Here is an 18,869-nt window from a genome sequence, read left to right on the forward strand (position 1 = left end):
CAATCAAGGGGTGTGCTCTGTGCCCATATAGAGCTTATAGGATACACATCTGTATAAGGGAAGAATGGGGGAGGGGCCTGGTCTGTCACCAGGCTGTATATGGCATTGTAGTGTGCTGTACTAGGCTACACTCGTGTGAGAGTCAGACTGCTTTCTCCCTTCCTCTATGAGCTGCAAACTCTGAAGACATTGGAAGAAAAGCTGAAGAAAAGGGGGAGCATCCTGAGCCCCTCAGAGGACTGTCCAGCTCAGTGGTGACAGGTCCTCATTATAACAGTATAAAGAGGGGGGAGGAGGTTGTGTCACCCCTGGCAACCAGTCAGACCCTCCTCCATGAGCCTAGGAGAAGTACCCGGTGGTCAGGCGCAACACACATACCGCCTTCTCCCCCATCACACTCTGCTCACCTCTCCTCAGCATCCGGGCTTCTCTAGCCAATCACAACGCGCGCCTTCTCCTTGGATCATCTCCGCGCCGCATTTCCGATTGGTGGTCTAGCCGGCACCGCTTTGCTCTTTCATTGGCCGTAGAGACGGCAGGGGCGACCTAGACATTGATTGGCTAGGGAACGAGTCGCGCGTTGATTGGTTTGAGGAGCGGCGCCGCGCTGCGTGTTTCCGGAAGACGTGGCCTCCGCTTTCACCCGGAGACCGAGAGAGTGTGGAGAGGAGAGGAGAGGAGAGGAGAGGAAGGCACCCCCCACCGCCGTCCGGACAACCGCAAACATGATCTCCCTCACCGACACCCAGAGTAAGAGATAGCGGGCCCGGCACCACCCGGGGGGGGAATACATATTGTATGTCACCGAATATCACACAACCAGGGGCTGAAAGATACCCTGCCATACATATACAATGTATCACTGACAGCTTGTCACCCTTTATATCATATGTCACAGAGGAGGCTCTGAGAGAATTGTATATAGAATGTATGACTGACCCCAACATCCCACCTAGATCATACAGAGGAGGGGGGACACCCCAAAATATATATATATATATATATCACAGCTCATCACCTCCTCATCTCATATATAGAGGAGGGGGACACCCCAATATATATATATATATATCACAGCTCGTCATTCCCTCATCTCATATATAGAGGAGGGGGACACCCCAATATATATCACTGACAGCTCATCACCTCCTCATCTCATATATAGAGGAGGTGACACCCCAATATATATCACTGACAGCTCATCACCTCCTCATCTCATATACAGAGGAGGGGGACACCCCAATATATATTACTGACAGCTCATCACCCCCTTATCGCATATATATATTGGGGTGTCACCTCCTCTATATCACTGACAGCTCATCACCTCCTCATCTCATATACAGAGGAGGGGGACACCCCAATATATATCACTGACAGCTCATCACCCCCCTCATATATACAGAGGAGGGGGACACCCCAATATATATCACTGACAGCTCATCACCTCCTCATCTCATATACAGAGGAGGGGGACACCCCAATATATATATCACTGACAGCTCATCACCCCCCTCATCTCATATATAGAGGAGGGGGACACCCCAATATATATCACTGACAGCTCATCACCCCCCTCATATATACAGAGGAGGGGGACACCCCAATATATATCACTGACAGCTCATCACCCCCCTCATCTCATATACAGAGGAGGGGGACACCCCAATATATATATCACTGACAGCTCATCACCCCCCTCATATCATATACAGAGGAGGGGGACACCCCAATATATATTACTGACAGCTCATCACCCCCTTATCTCATATATAGAGGAGAGGACACCCCAATATATATCACTGACAGCTCATCACCCCCTCATATATACAGAGGAGGGAGACACCAAAATATATATCACTGACAGCTCATCACCCCCCTCATATCATATACAGAGGAGGGGGACACCCCAGTATATATCACTGACAGCTCATCACCCCCTTATCTCATATATACAGAGGAGGGGGACACCCCAAAATATATCACTGACAGCTCATCACCCCCTCATCTCATATACAGAGGAGGGGGACACGTCAATATATATCACTGACAGCTCATCACCCTCTCATCTCATATATAGAGGAGGGGGACACCTCAATATATATCACTGACAGCTCATCACCCCCCCATATCATATACAGAGGAGGGAGACACCCCAATATATATCACTGACAGCTCATCACCTCCTCATCTCATATATAGAGGAGGGGGACACCCCAATATATATCACTGACAGATCATCACCCCCCTCATATATACAGAGGAGGGGGACACCCCAATATATATCACTGACAGCTCATCACCCCCTTATATCATATATAGAGGGGGCACCCCAATATATCACTGACAGCTCTTCACCCCCTCATCTCATATATAGAGGGGGGGGGCGACACTCCAATATATATAGATCACTGGCAGTTCACCTCCTCATCTCATATACAGAGGAGGGAGACACCCCAATATATATTTATATATATATACCCCTATATTACAGAGGAGGCTCTGAGAGAATTGTATATGGATTGTATGACTGTATACTATACTATATTATAAAGAGGAGGGGGACAGCCCAAAATATATATTAATGACAGCTCATCACCCCCCTCATCTCCTAAACAAAGGGGGAGGACACCCCAATATATAGATAGATATATCTATCACTGACTGCTCATATATGGAGGAGGGGGCACCCCAATATACAGCAGGTAAAATAAGTATTGAACACGTCACCATTTTTCTAAAGGTGCTATTGACATTAAATTTTCACCACATGTTGGTAACAACCAATGCAATCCATACATGCAAAGATACAAAAGCAAATAAGTTTAGAAATTAAGTTATGTGTAATAAAATGGAATGACACAGGAGAAATGTATTGAACACATGAAGAAAGGAGGAGCAAATAGGTATGGAAAGCCTAGAGACCAGCTGAAATCTATCAGTAATTAGAAAGCGTTCCTGCCCCTTGTCAGTGCAAATTAATATCAGCTGGTTCAGTCTCAACTGATGGCCTATAGAAAGGTGTCTCGTTACCAAGGTGTCACACAAGAAAGATCTCATAATGGGTAAAAGCAAAGAGCTCTCTCAAGATCTTCGCAATCTTATTGTTGCAATGCATTTGTTCCAGTGAGCATTGTTGGGGCCATAATCTAGAAGTGGAAAGAACATAATTTCACCCTACACCAGCAACAACCAGGTGCTCCTCACAAGATTTCTGACAGAGGAGCGAAAAAAATTATCAGAAGAATTGTCCGAGAGCCAAGGACCACTTGTGGAGAGCTTCACATGGACCTGGAATTAGCAGGTACAATAGTTTCAAAGGAAACAATAAGTAATGCACTCAACCGCCATGGCCTGTATGCACCCTCACCATGCAAGACTCCATTGCTGAAGAAAAGACAGGGTGAAGCTCGTTTAAAGTATGCTGCACAACATTTTGATAAGCCTGTGAAATACTGGGAGAATATAGTCTGGTCAGATGAGACCAAAATTAAACTCTTTGGATGTCATAATACACACCATGTTTGGAGGTAAAATGGATCTGCACATCACCCCAAAAACATCATACCAGCAGTGAAGTGTGGGGCTTTTTTTCAGCATATGGTACTGGCAAACTTTTTATATCTTTGAAGGAAGAAAATGTACCAAGACATTCTTGATAAAAATCTGCTGCCATCTACCAGGATGATGAAGATGATAAGGGTGGACATTTCAGCAAGACAATAATCCCAAACACAAAACCAAGAAGATAAAGCTGCTAGAATGGCCCAGCCAATCACCTGACCTAGTTGAGTCCAATAGAAAATCTATGGAAAGAACTAAAGATCAGATTCATAGAAGAGGCCTACAGAACCTTCAAGATTTGAAGACTGTGTGGAAGAATGGGCCAAAATCACACCTGAGAAATGCATGCGACTAGTTCCTCCATACAGGAGGCGTCTTGAAGCTGTCATTACCAACAAAGGATTTTGTACGAAATATTAAATACATTTCAGTTAGCGTGTTCAATACTTTTCCCCTGTGTGATTCTATTTTATTACACATAACCTAATTTCTGAACTTATTTGTTTTGGTTTCTTTGTATGTATGAATTGCATGGATTGTAACCAATGTGACAATTTCATGTCCAATGCACCTTTAGAAATATATTTACCTATTTATATTCATATAAAAATGGTGATGCATTCAATACTTTTTTTTTTTTTTTTACCCTGTGTACATCATGAAATATCACACAGAGGGGAACATTGAGATAAACATGTATTTTTAATCCACGTATGATTACACTTATCAGAAGCTCTGTATGTGTCTTGGCAGCTGTCTTGCTGGGACATGTAGTCCTCCACTACAGAGCTGGTGTGCTCTGTATATAGAAGACTCAAACTTCCTGCAGTATTATTGTGGGAAAATAGAGGCTGCAGGACAGCTGTGCAGCATTGGTGGTGTTTTCTACACATCGCAGATCACAACTGTGCCAGTTCTCTCGTGTCATGGACTTTTCCCTTTGTCTTCCCACGTGGGAAAAGGGCTTGTCTTTATTTCAAGAGCCACTCCACCCAGAAGTGTTATTCTGTCTGTCTTCCTATGAAACCCCTGTCCACTGTCTTTACTTCACACACTCCTTCCCACTCCTCATACATACTGCTTACCCTAAATATCTGGATACCTTTTATAATGACAGATCAGACCATTCATTCACACACTAAATCTGTGCGATTCCACAATAAGTATTCATTAAAGTGTTTGCGTAGACAAATGTTTTCTTAGCTTTAAATTGGTGGAAGATTGGAATCCCTGTCAGGTTATAATTGTTTAAAAAGTGAAAGCGGAAGTATGGGGTGCCGGATCTCTCTTTGTATTAGTAGCTGCTGTTCTTGGTGAAGGGTCATCTAGGAGGGAAATCTTTTCCTTTTTGGCAGCTCTGCCAGGGGAATTGGCCATAGTCGGTCTATATCGTAGATCTGTGTTGGGTGTGCGGGTAGGAAAGCACTAAACAAGGTGTGGAGAGTTCTTTATTCGAGGGATCCCCTTCTTCAAAGTGAATAATTTAGACATCTCTTACTGGACAAGTCTAGAATGTAATTAGAGAGGATGTGCCTGGGGAAGAGTGTTTTCACTCCAGACTTTGGTTTACCAGCAAAGTCCAGAGTATATATGATGTATTGATGATGTGGATACCATGGGGGGAATTAAAGTGGTTCTAATGGCAGGTCATTCCCTGCATTAAGGTAAATAAAATTGTCCCAGTAGTAGTATGCCCCTCCACCACCACCACCCCCCCTCCTATATATTTACTTGAGACCTATCTCGATCCAGAGTTGTGCCCATCTGAAACAGCACTAGTCTCTTTCTCACCTCACAGGACACAAAGGCAGCAGTGGGAGCCATTGGCCTTTGCTGTTGTCAATCAAATTCCGTGAGGAGAGCGCAGGGGGTGATGCCAAGCCACGATCTGTTGGTCTATGAAGGAGGGAGCCCACATGTATGCCCCCCATAGCAAATGGCTTGATGAGGAGCCAAGAGGGCCAGCGGGGGGAACCCCATAAGAGAAAGATTGGGGCCTCTCTGTGTAATACCGTTGCGCAGATAAGTATACCATGTTTATTATTAAAAAAAGAAAAAAGTCTCTTGGATTCGCTTTAATAAATACAAGTGTTGGAGACATATCTTGTCTCAACTGGAACGCAACCAGTCAGCCTTTAAATTTTCATTTTCCAAGCTGTGTAGAAAAAATAAAAGCTAGAAGCTGCTTGGTTGCTATGAGCAACAGCACTATCCCACTCTTCCAGTATAGTTTGTGTTCAATGTGTTAGCGATGTGGATGCATTGTCACGCTTCCTGTATAGTTTGTATACAATGAATTAGGTGTGTGGATACAATGTCACTCTTCCTGTATAGTTTGTATACTGAGGGGGGATTTACTAAAACTGGAGAGTGCAAAATCTGATGTAGCTGTGCATAGGAACCAATCAGCTTCCAGGGTTTATTGAACAAGCTGAAGTTAGAAGCTGATTGACTACCATGCACAGCTGAACCAAATTCTGAGTGCACCTGTTTTAGTAAATCAACCCCAGTGTATTAGTTATGTGGATACAATGTCATGTTTACAATGTATAAGGTATGAGGATACAATGTCACTCTTCCTGTATTGTTGATTGTGTGTTGTGATCTTTGCAGAGATCGGAATGGGCCTGACTGGCTTTGGCGTTTTCTTTCTGTTCTTCGGCATGCTGCTGTTTTTTGACAAGGCTCTGCTTGCCATTGGAAACGTAAGTGTGGCAGTGTGGAGAATTTTTGGGATGGAGCCGATATCTTGCCAATGTCAGATGCAGTAATCCCAAGATATAATCCATATAATCTATCTATCTGTTAGAACAGCCCTGCGCCAGACCTGAAAACAGATGTTCCAGAAAGTGCATTTCCTCATTAAATATTAATCTGTCACTTTGACATTTAAGGCATTGTGAAAGGTCCGGTAGTTAGGGCATCCTAACCCCTACCCAGTGATACTTTGCCTACACTCACCCACAAATACATTCATCTGCAAAAGCCCTGAGACATACTTAGTGTGCAGCAGCGCCCCCAACTTACCTGAGCCCTATTTTCATTCCAGCGATGTGCACGAGAGCCTTGGCTCTCCTGGGTCTCTCTCCCTCCTCATTGGCTGAGACAGCAGCGGGAGCCATTGGCTCCCACTACTGTCAATCACAGCCTGTGAACCAATGAGGAGAGAGCGGGGGCTGGGCTGAGCCACACTCATTGTATGATGGACACACTGAGCAGCAGCTCGGGAGCCCCAATAGCAAGCGGCTTGTTATTGGGGCACTTGGGGAAGAGAAGGAGCCAGGAAAGCCAGGGGAGGGGGAGATCTGAGAAGAGGAGGATCGGGGCAGCTCTGTGCAAAACCACTGCACAGAGCAGGTAAGTTTAACATGTTTGGTATTAAAAAAAAAAAAATACAAATGACTTGAACCCTAAAGTGTCACTAAAGTCACATTTGTTCATAAATTAAATGCAATATGTCTAAATATAGGTAGAATGTACTTTTTATCTCTCTCTTCCTTTGGTTCATCTCTCAAATGCTAGCTTTTTTCTGCTATTCTTAAACCTTCTTCATTCTCTTTGCTAACATAGTCACCCCTTCCTGCTCACCCCCGAGATGGTTTACACATCTTTGTGCAGCCACATTCAGCTCTATGGGAATTGTAGCACACATACAGCAGAGCATGTGACTAGAAATAATGGCACTGCTCATTCTACACTAGTAGCCAACAGGAGCATTTTTTTTGTCTTATGCTTGATATTTCTTGAAGGATTGGTGTAAAAAAACAATTTGAGTTCACTGTCATTTTAAGCTACTGATACACTAATTGAAATTCAGCTGGTTCAGCAAAGACCAGCCAGTTTCTGATCAGTGTGTGACCGTCCATGCTCGACAGAAGTCAATTGTTCAATCGGCTTCTGTGGAAGGAGAGTATTGGAAAACTTTTCTCTGCTGCAGAGATTGGTCAACAGATTCATCCTTCCACACAAACGAGATGGCTGGAGGAGCCTCCCACCATAAGTTGGAACTTGGTCTTCTGACACAAGCACCCATCGCAGTCAATACCAACCAACTTAGGGTGGTGTGCTCGCCCATCCATCTCGTTTGTGTGGAAGGATGAATCGGTTTTATTTTTTGCAGACCGCTGGCTGAATGAAACAAAAGGAATGTGAGCGGCCAGCCTAAAGCTCACAATAGATGGATCAAAATTCTATTTGTTAAGCCAGGGACCGGCCAAATTTTGATTAATGTATGGCTGTCCCCATTTGATAGAAGTCGATTGTTAGATGGATAGAAAGTTGGATAACTTTTCTTCGATCAGTGGCTGCAGCTGCTGATCAATGTATCCTTACAGCGGAGGAATCCCGCTATCAGAATGCAATGTCTCAGTGGCGAGGATTCCTCTATCCACCTTGTTTGTGTTTTTTTTCGATCAGCCTGCTGGCGAATCAAAAACAATATTTCATTAGTGTGGGGAGGACAAATATGTAAGAGGGGTGTGGACTTCTCGCTTTCCCAGAATGAGCCAAGTGATGTATTCTCCATAATCGGTAAGATTCAGTGATAAAAGCAACACAAAACTTGGCTGGTTTATACTTCGAGCCTCTGGGATTCCGCTATTCTGTTTTATTGGCAAAGTTTATTTTTAGTTTCATTTCTGTATGGTTTCTGGACAGAAAACTATCATTGACTGTCCCTATTTTAGTGATGCAGAAAGTGAGGATCTGCTGTGACCTATTAAGTAGCTGTCTTAACTAGAGGTCGGCCGATATTTGGCATTTTTTAATTAATCGGCATCGGCCGATTGTGCTGATAAAAAAGGCAGATTTAAAACTTCAGCGCGACTTGCAAATGACTTCTGCAATAGAAGTTAATGCAAGTTGCCTGAAGTCTTCCCGTGAAGCGACTCCTATCTGAGCAGCCCGCCAAGTCTGAGAAGAAAACCAAAGAGATACAATGTTTATACTTAACAGTGGACTGAACACCGTGTGTAGGAGTTCTCAGTTTAGGGCTCCATGCACACTGAAGCTCAAAAAAGCTTTTTCTGGATGCCAGATTGCTGGCAGAAAACACTGCTTGAAAAATGTGCTTTTAACAGCGTTTTGTACTAGCGTTTATGAGCGTTTTTTAGCGTTATCGTTTATGGGCGTTTTTAATAAAAAATACAGAGGACACTCCAAAGATCCCACAATGCATTCCAAATTCCCACAATGCATTGAAAAAAAAGAATGCCGAAAGCTAATTAACACACGTCCTATGAGCATTTATTGGCGTTTGGCTTTTTTTAGCTGTGAAAAACGGCTCTTTGAACGAGAATTTCTGGCGAAAAAAAGCCCATAAACTCCACTGCTCATTAAAGCTAAAAAACGTCCATGTGTGCATGGACACATAGGATAACATAGAGTAGAGTTTATGGACTTTTAAAAAAAAAACACCCAAACGCCAATAAACTGTTTATCAGCTCCAGCGTGCATGGAGCCTAACCATTTAAAGACTAAATCTTTTCTGACGCTTATTGCTTACAAGTAAAAATCCTGTATTTTCTGCTAGAAAATCACTTAGAACTCCCAAACATTATATATATATATATATATATATATATATATATATATATATATATATATATATATATAATTTTTTTTTTTTTTTTTTTTTTTTTTTATCCAAAAGTTTGGATTGCCTGTTTTTGTGTATTTAAGATATAGTTTTTTGTTTTTTTTTTTAATCTAAATTATACACACAAGTGAACTGATTAGAGGTTTGTTTTGTTAATGTTTAAATGTAAGAAATTTTCTGTATCACTTATTACTTAAAGCTGCTTTCACACTGGAATGGGCAGGCATTGACAGTAAAATGCTGCTAGTTTTAGCGGCGCTATTCGGCTGCTAGCAGGGCACTTATAACCCAGCTAGCGGCCAATGAAGGGGTTAAATGCGCCCGTGCAGCGGCGCTTCGGCAGCGGTGACTATTCATTTCAATGGGCAGGAGTGGTGGAGCAGCAGTATACACCACTCCAAAGATGCTGCTTGCAGGACTTTTTTTAACATCCTGCCAGCACATCGCCTCAGTGTGAAAGCACTCAGGATATCACACTGAGACTGTAGGGGAGCCGTTTTGCAGGCACTTTACAGGCGCTATTTTTAGCCCAAAAGCACCTGAAAAATGCCCCATTGTGAAAGGGAGATGAAGGGGAAAAAAAAGAAAAAAAAAAAAAATCGGCCTAACATATCGGCCCAAAAAAATCAGCATCATATATCGGCCACCAGCCACCGTGATTTCTAAATATCAGCATCGGACAGAGAAAAACCCATATCGGTCGACCTCTAGTGTTAACCTCTTCTCTTGTTCCAGGTCCTATTTGTGGCCGGATTGGCCTTTGTCATCGGACTGGAGAGAACATTCCGCTTCTTCTTCCAGAAACACAAAGTTAAAGCCACAGCGTTCTTTCTGGGTGGAGTGTTTGTGGTCCTCGTTGGCTGGCCACTCATTGGGATGGTTCTAGAGATCTACGGTTTCTTCCTGCTGTTCAGGTAACGGAGGGGACACTGATGAAAGGACATTGTTTTCATATCACTTATAGGAGGGTGGGCAGAGACCAACCACTGTGTCCGTGCTGCTGATATAGGTCCTGGGAATTGTCCAGATTTCAAGAGGTCATTCTCAGTCCTAAACATGTGTCAGTTTCCGACAAGGACTCCATAATCCCACAATAGGTTCATCAAAATCTATTTTGTAGACTGATTTCACTAATTCAAGACTTTTCTTGTGCCAAGGATTTTAGTTGTAAGCTACTCAGGGATAGGCAACCTTCAGAGATTGAGATCTAGCTGGACAACCTGGAGCAAAGGGCGCGTACTAGGCAGCACCCTTAAAAAACAAAACAAAAAAAAACAAGCTCCCAATAAAAAGATGTAGTGTTCTGAACCCTCCCAGTGCAGTGTCCTCTGCCCCCTTTACATCACTTTCCCCCACTATAGTGTGCTCTGCCCCCCTCCCCCCACAGGCAGTAGTGTCCAGTGCCCCTCTTCACATCACCTATTGTCTGCTCCCCATAGCGGTGCCCTCTGCCTGCTCCCCAAAGTGTCCTGTGCCAATCTGCCCCCTGAAAGCAGTGTCCTCTATCCATTTCTCATCACAATCCCCCCTACTGTAGTATCCTCTGTCCCCCCTACAACATTGTCTCCTCTGTGCCCTTCACATCATCCTCTGCTGCCGCCCCCAACCCCCCCACCCCCTACATACACACAGAGCTGTGTAGGAAGCACCTCCTACCTACCAGCATGTGTACAGCAGAGCGGAGATCAGGAGACAGCATAGTGCTGGGTGGAAGGCAGGACCAGGGACTGTCGGAGTTAACAAGCTGGTGATTGGTTGCAAGGACTGCCAGCAACCAATCACTGTGGCAGCTTCCGCCCCCTCAATCCAGCTCTACGCTGCCTCCCACTCTCTGCTCTGAACATGAGAGTGGCGGATGCTGGGGGGAGGCAGAGCTGTGGCCGCGATCCCCCTGTCGGCTCCCCGCGGTCGAACAGTCGATTTGAGATCGACGGCTTGGTGACCCGTGATCTACATCACCCTAAATATAGTGTAGTCTATTTATTTCAGTGGAAGCATCCCTTAAAGCCTAACTGAATGTAAAAGCTGACCTCCTTACAATCTCGCGCAGTTGTACTGGCAACTCTCCTGCACTGAAATTGCTTAAGCCTGGTACACACAGGCCGAGTATCGACCAGTTCAACAGACACCAGCCTGTCCGACAAAAGCCGACGGAACGGGCTTACTGGGAAACCAGCATCCGATTGGCACTGGCAGCCAATGGCTGCGAGCCCTGACTGATGTGTTTTGGGGGGGTCCCCTTTCAGAACACAATAGCTCAGCGGGGAGATCGCTGTACTAACATCAGATAGTACAGGATCTCCTCCCGAGCTATTCAGCCCGCTGGGTTGAACGAAAGAAAAACTGATATTGTGTACCAGGCTTTACTCTGATTTCTCTGCCAACTCCTTACCTAGCCAGACTGTCCCTGACCTGCCTCTTTCATTGATTGGATCTTAATTTTTTTTTTTCATGGAGACATGGCATCACGTGTGGGCGTTAACTTGGGCGGTCTTCCAGCAAATGCAGCTTAGCTTGGAATGCACACTCCTCCTCCAGACCCGTTTTCCACTCATCATTGTGTTCTGATACTTGAATAACTCCTCCCAAGAGCCAGCCCACTGCTTGCATCCAGACTTATGCCCCGTACACACCATCGGAAATTCCGCCAACAAAAGTCCGATGTGAGATTTTGGTTGGAAATTCCGACCGTGTGTATGCTCCATTGGACTTTTGCTGACGGAATTCCAGCCAGCAAAAAATTGAGAGCATGTTCTCTATTTTTCGGTCCGGAAAAGTTCCGATCGGAAATTCCGATCGTCTGTACCAATTCCGACACGCAAAATTCCTACGTATCCCCAGAAACAATTTGACGCATGCTCGAAAGCATTGAACTTCATTTTCTCGGCTCGCCGCATTGAACTTCATTTTCTCGGCTCGTCATAGTGTTGTATCTCACCGCGTTCTTGATGGTCAAAAGTTAAGAGAACTTTTGTGTGACCGTGTGTATGCAAGCCAAGCTTGAGCAGAATTCCGTCGGAAAAACCATCCGAGTTTTTTCCAGTGGAAATTCTGCTCATGTGTACGGGGCATAAGAGCTGTTTAAAGTAATACTGAGGCAGGTTAATGTGATATTTTTAGGAAGCTGTGTACAGCACCTTGCCAACAGGCATAATCTTCAATCTGCATAATTGCGTAGAGAAGCACAAAGACCCTGTGATGTCAGTGGGTCAAAAAAAAAAAGTATGTCATGAAAACGGAAAGGTTGTATTTAAAAAAAATTGCATTAATATGTTGATTGGGGAGAGGGGAGGGAGATGGAGTATTATGTAAGAGCAGATGGGTTCATTATCTCTGCCCAGTTTTGGTGGTAATGGGCTCCTCCTGTTGCTTTAAGGCTATCAGAAAAGGGATATTATGTGTTTTGATACTGCTGGTTGGATTGATCATTTCTTTTCCTCCTATTAGGGGATTTTTCCCGGTGGTTGTCGGTTTCATTCGAAGAGTCCCTGTGTTAGGATCCATCCTGAATTTACCTGGAATAAGCTCGGTAAGCTAGACATTAAATTCACCAGAATTGCTGCTGTAGTAACCCTTATCTGGTCCATGAGGGACACTGTGATGTCTATCATCTTTCTATAGGTCAGGAGCTCTGTTATCTCTGGTGTTCTATTGTGTGTTGTAATGCCACCTTGTGGCCCAGCACTAATGTGGACACTTATGTCTCAGGAAGGAATGTTTTTATTTTTTTAGTTTTTTTGTTCCATAAGGTTTTTCATAAACAACATAGTACAGAGACCGTTTGGCAGATATGGTTACATACAGCAAAGATGGCAAAGTACAGTGCCAACATGTGTTATCAACCAGAGGGTACATGGGGTCGCATAGTAGCATTAAGAGGGGCATGTGTCCAACAATATACAACAAAACATAAACCATAACACAGTAAAGAGAATCCAATAAGTGTGTTAACAGAAAGTTTGCAACCCCCCCATCCCCCCCCCCCCCCCCTTAATGAAGTAGGCAGGAGGGTGTATTTCACAAGAGAAAATGTCCAGTGGAGGTCCAATGGAGAGTATGAGGGATAGGGGGGAGGTAGGAAGGGGAAGGAGGGAGAGGTAAGGGGATAAAGGCCAAGTATGGGGGTATGTTGAGTAGGGGGGGGGGTGAGGGCAGGATAGGGGGCCCCCGGGGAGTATAAGCCAGCCCTCTGCTCAGCTGTTTTGGGAAAATTAAATCTTGGAGGTAGAACTCATGGTTGGGACCTGAGGTATATAATTCAGGAAGAGTCGTTCTGTTTATACAAGTCTGAGCCCTTAAACAGAAACTACCTTCATGTGGATAATAATGTGGACATGGTTTCATTACTTGTATGTATCAGTTCCTCTAGCTCCCCCACCCATCTGATCAATGTGATGAAACCAGTCATAGAGCCCTGGTCTTAGTTGATATCCAGAGTCTAGGGAGGAGTGTTTTGGCAGCAGTCAGTAAGTGGATGGTAAGGGATCTTTTATATTTAGAGGGGTACATGTTTGTATGGTCCAAAAGGAAAGTAGCTGGTTCAAAGGGTAGGTCCCAGTCTAGTATCTGTTAAATCATAGAGTTCAGAAAGGGGGCAATTAAGGACAGGTGTGTAAAAGTGTCCCTTTATCAGATTGGCATCGCCAACAGACATCGGGCACATCAGGAAAAATGGCGTGGAGGCATGCTGGGTTACGGTACCATCGGCTGCATAGTTTTGTAATTTGTTTCCTGAATATTGACCTTAATGGATCCTTTGAGGAGATTGGCGTTTATATTGGACCAATCCTCATCTGTAAGATCCTCCTCAAGGTCATTGTTCCAGGCCTCCTTCGTGGTGTCACCACCAGAGGGACTATCAGGAAACCGGATAGAATAAATACTGGAGTTGAGGCATGTCTGAGGAGAGGCAGAGCAGCAGAGGCATTCAAATTCTGTCAAGGTCCTAGTATGATGCTCATGTGTACATGCATCATTTAAGTGTTGGATCTGAAAATAGGTCTGTCTGGGGAGGAGTTCCCATATGTCCACCTCTAGTAAGTAAGAATTTGTTTGCCAGCAATAAGAAAGGTAAGTTTAGCCTTGCTTTAATTGGAGGGCAAAACACCCAGTGATATTTTAACAAAAAATACAGATGGCACACCTCCAGGCAGAATCTGCGCAGCAGCTGGCTGTGATTACCAGGATCCTCCTTCTCCCCTCAAACCATGTGAAGATCAAGTCGCATACTGCTCTTTTTTTTTTTTTACCTTTTATTTTCAATGCATTTTATGGATACGTACCAGGCAAGCAAACAAAAGAAACAAGCAAGGTCACCCAGACATATCCGTCACTTCACCCAACGTGGCTCACCTGTTTTATCCATACTGCGGGATTCGTCATAAGTCATGACTAGGACTTATTGTGGACTTATTTGGATGGAGTGACAGGTATGTATGAATAACCTCACTTGCACTTTTGTTTGCTTGTCTGGTGGCAAATGGTACACTGTAAGTGAAGAAAAAAACGAGTGTGCAGCTTAAACTTGGCTGAATGGTAATTTGGCATTTGGAAGCTAGAGAGGTTAGTGCACAGAAATCATTTATAGATGTATGCAGTAAAAATAGGGGTTCCTGGTTATGTATTTCAGAAAATTATTATAGATAGTTCTGGAAGCCAAAAAAAATGCTGCTGTTAAAGGGAAAACCCAAAAGTGACATCTGCTGCAATCTGTAGCGTGTGCATCTGTTTTAGTTTTTCCACGTCTCCCTTTAACGCAGTTTTGTTACCTGTTGATTCTACCAGTATATCTGTTCTAATGACTATTAGGGGAGCTGCAGATCTTTCATCTTGTTCTGAGATGTCCACAATGTCTGCCGTGCTGTCTCTGGCTGCTGTTAGATAATTGTATCCCATACGATCACTTTTCAGAAATGTCTATAGCACGCCACAAAAACTAAACTGTCCACACTGTGTGATGAGATTCAAATGAAGAGCTGCCATTTACAAATTTTTTTTTTTTGTTTTGTTTTTGACATTCAAAGCCCACATAGGCTGGGAAGAATCCACAGTAATGGTCAGTCTTTGTTTTTCCTTCTTACATCACTTTATGTATGGGAGGGGTTTCTGTCATTCTGGAGATCTGCATTCACTATACTAAATTTATATTCACTATATACTAAATTTTCTTTCTTCATTCTCCATGAAAGGGCTAAATTATGTCCAGCAAATTACAGGAGAATCTATTTACAGCGATCAGCTCCTTCACTTCCCAGAGAGAATCAAAGACCATGCAAAGCCTTGGAACTTATCTGAAATCAACAGCATCAAGACAGGCTGGTTATTATGGGGGATACTGTCACAGATTACTATTCAGAATGTGTCTGTGGCAGCATCTCTAGTCTGTCTCAGAAAAGCCAATTCCAGAGAGGGGTCAGACAGAGGAGGGCCCTCAGTTTTCTCATGGAAATTGAAGAGCTGTTAATTAGTGAGCAGCCTTTGTGGAGAGTTTCATGCATATTTAATGTAGGACCTTCTCCTACTAGAACATCTGCCAAATGATACCTGGGTGGGGTTAGGCCTGTGTAGGGATTCTCGCTGTGTTTCCATTCTGGATGGAGTGTGGCAAATGTTGGGGGGGATTCTCACTCTGTCTCCGAATCAAACCCTTCCTGATGCTCACAGAGCATCGGAAAAATCCTAAACACTATATAATTATATTTTTAATTACTCCAATGTGAATAGTCTCATCAATGCATGTTCCTGTTTTCTAATCCTTTAATTTTTGTATTTTATATTCATAAGTGTATTTCCTTCGCTGTTCATTTGGCAATGCAGTTCTCAATGACACTGGTCTTATCACAGCACCTGTCAATAGAGAATACACATCCTGGTATACAGATAGTAATTGGAGGGCATACAATCAGTATATGTGGCAGAAATATAGAAGCAAGATTTTAAAAACCTAAAAGACAAAAGATTTTCAGCTTAGGGTAAAATCCATTCCACCATCCCACTTTATAATTAGGGTGCCTCTTCACTCAGTAAAGGTTCCCTTATTGGATAGTAGGGCAATGGGTGGGTGGGATTACGCTGCCCTTAGTAGTGAAAGGATATGTTAAATGTTAAAAAAATAATAAATGCACATTTTTTTTACAGGTAAAGTGCATGATTTCTTTTATAAGGAGCCAGCAAAGCATTGCACCCACATTCAGCAGATCACAGGTGCAATGTCCAGCTCCTGCAGACTCTCAGGAAATCTATACGGGCAGACCGTTACCCGAGAGCAGGAAGTTCAATGGACTAATGCCGCGTACACACGGTCGGACTTTTCGTCTACAAAAGTCCGACAGCCTGTCCGACAGACTTCCGGCGGACTTTCGGCGGACTTGCAGCAGACTTTCTAACGAACGGACTTGCCTACACACGACCACACAAAAGTCCGACGGATTCGTACGTGATGACGTACACCGGACTAAAATAAGGAAGTTCATAGCCAGTAGCCAATAGCTGCCCTAGCATGGGTTTTTGTCCGTCGGACTAGCACACAGACGAGCGGATTTCGGGGTCCGTCGTAGTTACGACGTAAAGATTTGAAGCATGTTTCAAATCTAAAGTCCGTCGGATTTGAGGCTGAAAAAGTCTGCTGAAAGTCCGGAGAAGCCCACACACGATCGGATTACCAGCCAGCTTTAGTCCGTCGGCGTCCGTTGGACTTTTGTAGACGAAAAGTCCGACCGTGTGTACGCGGCATAATAGAACGCTCACCAGCACTCTCTCAGCTCATTGAAAACTACAAGCTGTCAGCCGCACTGGCTGGCAATACTTGTAGGCATTCATTTACAGAAAACTGTGAATGAATGATGCTGTCAAGTGGGTAGAGTCCTGCACGACCGCGCAATTTTCAAATATTGACAATGGGTGTGGGGAGAAGATCCCCAGCCTGCTGTCAAAAGGGGGGAGTAAGCGGAGGGAGTGCTGCAGATGCTGGAAAATGTTACATGTTCCACCCCAAAAACGGATGGAGCATGTGACATGTTCCAAAAGTGAACTTATCCTTGAAGTGTACCTGGGGATAAAAGTAAACCGAGTGAGATTTCCTGGATAATAGAGGTAACTACGGGGGCATTTTGGTGTATCCTTCTATGCTTGACTCTTCAGTATAAAAGGCTTAAAGTGGACCTGTCAGTAGCTTTACAGTTCTGCATAAATAAATCGTGAAATATCACAATATACAACAACAGTATAATATTTTTAGGAACACACATACTTTTTATCATTACAAAACCATCCTTCAGCTCCTGTTTAGTGATTTTTTTACCTAGCTGAGATGGTGTCATTAGTTTGCTGTAACCAGGAGGAAGATTTCCTAAGGCTCCCTTTCCCCAGTGATGAGGCTGCAACAATAAAACTGTAGCAAGTCGCAAGGTGAGAGGCTGCAGTGGGGGCCGATCTGTGTCCGACATTTGTGAACACAGCCAAGAACTGCACAGACACCAGGATTTTTATTAATGTGATTTCTGAGCCAGAACCTTAGTCCAGGAAATGGATATTGACCCTGAGCAGTAATGGTGCTGTCCTTCTGGCAAGAAAAGCAGGTGAAGGCATTGTCGGGAGTGCTGTAATCTGTGAAAGGCAATAAAGAACTGAAAGTGTTACACTGACACATTACTGAGCATATTGCACTTAACATGAATCCATATTCCTGACTGCAGGTCCACTTTAAATAGTCATTAAGACATTGGTTACAATCTGTTACTTTTGGAAAGAAAATGCACTCTAGTTCCAAATAAATATTTCTGACATCGGCTGCATAAAGAACAGCAGGCCAAGACTTTATGGGTTGGATATCACACTGCTTTAGCTTTACTCTAATAAACTAAATTTTGGAAACATTCCCCTTCCAATGGGAATTTTTATGATGAACTTGGTTGTTTTGCTCTTGCTGGGAAGATTTAAATAAGTTCATTCCCCATTTCTCCACTAGGACCACTCATTGTTGGCCAAAGTGGTTTTGCTCCCCATATTTACCCCATTGTGATTTTGCTTAGAATGAATTCTTGCTTCAAAAATGTCTTTATGAATTTTGCCTACTTATGGATGAATTTTACCCCAGATCTTGTCTCTTTTCCTTCCAGCTTGTAGACAAAGCCGGGGAGAGTAACAATATGGTATAAGATCGGTTGTCGGTTGGTCGTTGGGCACTGCGCAACATCTATTGCAAATGAACTGAGGAGGTCACATCTGGGAGCTGTCAATCACACTAAATCCGCCTGTTACGCTCGCTCAAAGGACTGCCTCTGCCTCGAAAGTTTTGGGGTCCACAAATGTTGCTGACATTAAAAGACAAAGTTGTTTTTTTTTTTATTCAAGATGACACTGTTTTTTTTGGCAGTGGTCCTCCGCCTGCAGAATCCGGTTCATCTGTGGAGCCTGTTTCCTGGCACTTAAGAAAAACAGGACTTTTTATTTTTATTTATAACGATGCGGAATAGAAAGCCACACTCCTTGTGACTGGGACTGCCCATGCATGAAAGCTGCGCTGGATGGAGAAATTTTTAAGAACCAGGAAAAAAAAAAGGATTTATAAAAATAAGGTTAATACTGTGTGAATAAACCATTTTTGTAAATACATCCCCAAATAATGCTTCTGTCTTTTAGTGAATGTGTCTGTTGTCTTAACTTTTTTTTTTATCTTGGACCCAGTTCTGCTTGTGATGTTGGTACTGTG

General features: G+C 43.6%; 2 protein-coding genes across 4 annotated transcripts in view; one reads left to right on the forward strand and one right to left on the reverse strand.

Moving 5' to 3' along the window:
• RECQL (RecQ like helicase) overlaps positions 1–578 on the reverse strand; it is a 53,918-nt gene extending 53,340 nt beyond the window's left edge. The window contains exon 1 of one of the 2 annotated variants that reach the window (XM_073621416.1): positions 408–578. The gene's annotated coding sequence lies outside the window, so the exon portion shown is untranslated. Of the gene's footprint in view, positions 1–378 lie in introns of both variants that reach the window. The other variant, XM_073621417.1, reaches the window with a different exon arrangement.
• On the forward strand, positions 563–18,783 carry GOLT1B (golgi transport 1B). 2 transcript variants are annotated; one of them, XM_073621420.1, is made up of 6 exons: positions 563–750; positions 6,178–6,269; positions 9,896–10,074; positions 12,608–12,689; positions 15,184–15,215; positions 18,277–18,783. In XM_073621420.1, exons 1-5 carry the CDS (start codon positions 726–728, stop codon positions 15,190–15,192), a joined length of 387 nt encoding a protein of 128 aa, XP_073477521.1. In that variant the 5' UTR covers positions 563–725; the 3' UTR covers positions 15,193–15,215; positions 18,277–18,783. The 2 variants fall into 2 exon arrangements, with proteins under 2 accessions (XP_073477521.1, XP_073477520.1); XM_073621419.1 differs by lacking the exon at positions 15,184–15,215 and having other exon boundaries at positions 570–750.
• The last annotated feature ends 86 nt before the right edge of the window (positions 18,784–18,869 follow it).

The sequence above is a fragment of the Aquarana catesbeiana genome, linkage group LG03, assembly GCF_042186555.1.
Source record: "Aquarana catesbeiana isolate 2022-GZ linkage group LG03, ASM4218655v1, whole genome shotgun sequence".
Lineage (NCBI taxonomy): Eukaryota > Metazoa > Chordata > Amphibia > Anura > Ranidae > Aquarana > Aquarana catesbeiana.